We start from the raw sequence: 4473 nt of genomic DNA on the forward strand, positions 1-4473 counted from the left end.
GACCCTGCTCTTCCAGTGCATGCAGGTCAGGAGGGGTGTGTGTGTGCGTGTGTGTGTGTGTGTGTGTGTGTGTGTGTGCGTGCGTATGTGTGTGTGTGTGTGTGCGTGTGCGTGTGCGTGTGCGTGTGCGTGCGTGTGTGTGTGTATGTGTGTGTGTGACCATGTCTTTGTCTCTCTCCAGGACACGATGCCGGAGGTGAGACAGAGCTCGTTTGCGTTGCTAGGAGACTTGACCAAGGCCTGTTTCCCTCACGTCAAACCCTGCATAGGTGACTCCTCTCCTCTCCTCTCCTCTCCTCTCCTCTCCTCTCCTCTCCTCTCCTCTCCTCTCCTCTCCTCTCCTCTCCTCTCCTCTCCTCTCCTCTCCTCTCCTCTTCTCCTCTCCTCTCCTCTCCTCCTCCTCTCTTCCTCTCTCCTCCTCCTCTCCTCTCCTCCTCCTCTCTGTCTTCTCCTCGGCTTGGCTCTCCTCTCTCTCAAAACAAAAAACGTGAAATGCACCCGCTGTCTTCTGAAATCTGAAATTGTTTTGTGTGTGTGCGTGTGTGTGTGCGCGCGTGCGTGTGTGTGTGTGTGTGTGCCCAGCTGAGTTCATGCCTATCCTGGGTACCAACCTGCACCCAGAGTTCATCTCCGTCTGCAACAACGCCACCTGGGCCATCGGAGAGATCTGTATGCAGATGGGTAAGAGAGAGAGAGAGAGAGAGAGAGAGAGAGTGTGTGTTTGGGGGGGGGGTAGGAGAGAGTGTGTGTTGGGGAGTAGGAGAGGGAGAGGGAGGTGTGTGTGTTTAGGGGGGGTAGGAGAGAGAGGGAGAGAGTGTGTTTGGGGGGGGGTTGGAGAGAAGAGGTTGTTGGGGGGGGTAGGAGATAGAGAGAGAGTGTGTGTTTGGGGGGTGGGAGAGAGAGAGAGTGTGTTTGGGGGGTGGGAGAGAGAGAGAGAGAGTGTGTTTGGGGGGTGGGAGAGAGAGAGACAGGGAGAGAGTGTGTTTGAAGGGGGTTGGAGAGAGAGAGCGTGTTTGGGGGGTTTGGAGAGAAAGAGAGTGTGTTTGGGGGGGTTTGGAGAGAAAGAGAGTGTGTTTGGGGGGGGTTGGAGAGAGAGAGAGAGTGTGTGTTTGGGGGGGGTAGGAGAGAGAGAGTGTGTGTGTGGCGGGGGGTAGGAGAGAGAGTGTGTGTGTGTTTGGGGGGTGAGCTTAGGAAGATATTGATAAGAAGGAGGCTCATGTATTTCAGGAGTGGAGATGCAGCCCTATGTGGCTCTGATTCTCAACCAGCTGGTGGAAATCATCAACCGACCCAACACACCTAAGACCCTTCTGGAGAACACTGGTACCCACACACACACACACACACTCACACTCACACACACACACACTCACACTCACTCACACACACACACACTCACACAGTGATACAGACACGCACACACTCTAACACTCCTTGTTTATGTACTTAAGTATTGATTAGACGAAGAGGAATATGTTTTAAGAAGAGGAATATGTTTTGAATACCGGTTCTAACTCCTCCCCCTGCTCTCCTGCAGCCATTACGATTGGTCGGCTGGGCTATGTGTGTCCGCAAGAGGTGGCACCCCTGTTGCAGCAGTTCATCAGACCCTGGTGAGTCTCCACACACACACACACACACACACACACACACACACACACACACACACACACGCACTCACAGGGACTCTGACACACACACAAGCTCACACACAGACTCAGGACTGTTTGCTTTTAACCAACACAACCATGTGTGTTTGTGCTCGTGTTTGTGCGTGTGTGTGTTTGTGCGTGTGTTTGTGCGTGTGCGCGACAGGTGTACGTCACTACGGAACATCCGCGACAACGAGGAGAAAGACTCCGCCTTCCGAGGGATCTGCATGATGATTGGTGTAAACCCAGGGGGTGTGGTCCAGGTCAGAGAACATGAGGTGTAGTGTGGTAGCTAGGGTTGGGCCGATGAACGATATCATCGTCGAAAACATCGTTACATCGTGTTAAAAGAATTGCAGGGCACTTTTTAAACACTCAGGCTGTCAAAATGCACAGTTGGGTATTATATTTGTTATTATATTTATGCAATTAATTGGTCCCTGTCAGTTATTTTCCATATTGTGTCCCTCTTGAAGAATTAGAACAACGGACTGAAGCTACAGTAGAGGAAAGCGCCATGCGCCTTAAACATGAGTTGCTTAATATATAGCGTTATTTCTGCTTAATTAAACATTCATGTGAATGATTAGAATAACATTTTTATGTTGCAATCTACGTGTCATAAAATTTTACAGATTAGAATTTACCTATAGCTAAATTTACATGATCTCTATCGAATACTTGTCAGTTGTAAGTGCGCTACCATGTCCGTGTATGTTTGATTTATCAATTATATGCAAATTATGGAAAATTAAAAACGTATTCCGCGATTCAGTCTGCTGAAATCGTAGGGCCCTACTTCAAGCTTTAGGCCTATTTCTGATTGGCTGGTTTAGATTGACTGACAACCTAGAAAGAGCCAATCAGAACCTAGATTTGCCAACGGGACCTGAAACCTACAGGCCTATAGATCTACCTAAAGATAGAGAATATTATTATGAAATTTCCCGTTATCGTTTTGTAATTTAAAGGTAGCTTTGCCTACCTTAATCAAAAGACAAAGAATACAGTGTTAATGCATACGTGATAGGCCTATAAAATAACGAAAATCAATGCTATTTTATAGGATTAGCCTTTTATTTGTATTTTTAAAACCACAATAGGATGATGTCATCGTCCGTCACAATGTTTGGATGTGCACATCGTGATGTCATATTTCAGTACACATCGCCCAACCCCAGTGGTAGCCTAGTTTGTGTGTGTGAATGTGTGTGTGCGCGTGTGTGTGAATGTGTCACCGAATTGAATTGGTTAAACTCGCTCGCCATCCGGTCGCTGGCTTTATCAGTGGCGTAGCTGGTGTTTAGGCGCCGGCGTGTTTTTAAAGTCCGAGGATGTGAGACGGAGGGGGGAGGGCGGAAGCAGCGACACCTGTCAGACTTAATCTACCCGTCCAGATGAAACGGGGTGCCAACGGTTACCCTCCTCAGCACCACGAGAGAGGGAGAGGGAGAGATGGGGATTCTGAAATATCCATATTGCACACACACACACATTTGGTGACACCATCTCTCTACCCCCCCCCCCCCCCCCCCTCCCACTCTCTAGGACTTCATCTTCTTCTGCGATGCCGTGGCCTCCTGGGTGAGCCCGAAGGATGACCTGAGGGACATGTTCTACAAGGTGTGTGTGTGTGTGTGTGTGTGTGTGTGTGTGTGTGTGTGTGTGTGTGTGCGCGTGTGTGCGTGTGTGTGGAAAGCGTGTGAGAGAGTTGACACTGAGCACACAGATGAACCTCCTCAACGTCACTTCAGTGTACCCCCCCAACGTGAACGTCACCTGTCCCCCCCCCAGATCCTCCATGGCTTCAGGGAGCAGGTCGGGGAGGAGAACTGGCAGCAGTTTTCGGAGCAGTTCCCCCCCCAGCTGAAGGAGAGACTCGCAGCGTGCTACGGTGTCTAGACCCCCCCTCCCACCACCACCACACACACACACACACACCCCGGAGTATCAGGTACACACTCACACATACACACATACAGTACACCTCCACTACTACTACCTGGTTGAGACCCAAAGTTTAAAAACGTTTCCTTTTCTTCTCTTCCTCCTTCTCTCTTTCCATCCCTTCATCTCTCCCAGGTGAGCCAGTGGGAGGAGCCTCATCCATCTGTGTATAGCACCCCCCCCCCCCCGATCCCAGGGGGCTTTGATTGGCCGCTTCCCCAGACGGACAGCCCCCCGTGGCCTATGTGTTTGTCCAATGAGGGAGGGAGGGAGGGTGGGCAGGACAGGGGACACACCTCTCGGACCCAACACAGACAAGTAGCAGGGAGAGAGGGAGAGAGGGAGGGAGGGAGGGAGGGAGAGGAAGGGAGAGAGAAAGAGAGGGAGGGAGAGAGAGGGAGGGAGAGAGAAAGAGAGGGAGAGAGAGGGTGGGAGAGAGAGGGAGAGAGAGAGGGAGAGAGAGAAGCCACGCAGGGACAAACAGAAAGACAGAGGGACAGACGAAGAGAGGGATGGACAGACCGATCGGGAAATCGAGTGATGGGAGGGATAGAAAGACGCAGGGGAAAAGAGAGGGCTTAAGTGATGGAGAGACAGAAAGAGGGAGAGTTAGACAGGGAGGGAGGGGGTTGGGGGGGGCGTCGACAGAGAGAGTTATGGACCGGCCAGCCAGAGTTGGGAGGGAGGAGATTCAGACTGTTAATAGATTTTTAAGACTCACTAGAGAATATAAGGACTTGATACGCATACATACAGCACATGAACACACACTTGCAGTACTTCGCGCTAACTGTAGGTGGCAGCGTTAGATTAATAAAACCTTAGATAGGGGAAGGACAGATACAGTCAGACTGGTGATTAAGTTAAGTTTTCA

At 50.6% G+C, this 4473-nt stretch overlaps 1 protein-coding gene across 1 annotated transcript in view; it reads left to right on the plus strand.

The window, feature by feature from the left end:
- The window catches only part of tnpo2b (transportin 2b), an 11734-nt gene extending 7888 nt beyond the window's left edge, over positions 1-3846 (plus strand). The window contains exons 14-22 of the mRNA XM_084460369.1: positions 2-25; positions 182-269; positions 583-681; positions 1228-1323; positions 1538-1613; positions 1816-1915; positions 3201-3275; positions 3447-3606; positions 3735-3846. Of these exons, the coding sequence (XP_084316495.1) occupies positions 2-25; positions 182-269; positions 583-681; positions 1228-1323; positions 1538-1613; positions 1816-1915; positions 3201-3275; positions 3447-3554 (666 nt within the window). The 3' untranslated portion in view covers positions 3555-3606; positions 3735-3846. The remainder of the gene's footprint in view (position 1; positions 26-181; positions 270-582; positions 682-1227; positions 1324-1537; positions 1614-1815; positions 1916-3200; positions 3276-3446; positions 3607-3734) is intronic.
- Positions 3847-4473: the final 627 nt, after the last annotated feature.

Source organism: Borostomias antarcticus, assembly GCF_949987555.1.
Source record: "Borostomias antarcticus genome assembly, chromosome: 31".
Classification (NCBI taxonomy): Eukaryota; Metazoa; Chordata; class Actinopteri; order Stomiiformes; family Stomiidae; genus Borostomias; species Borostomias antarcticus.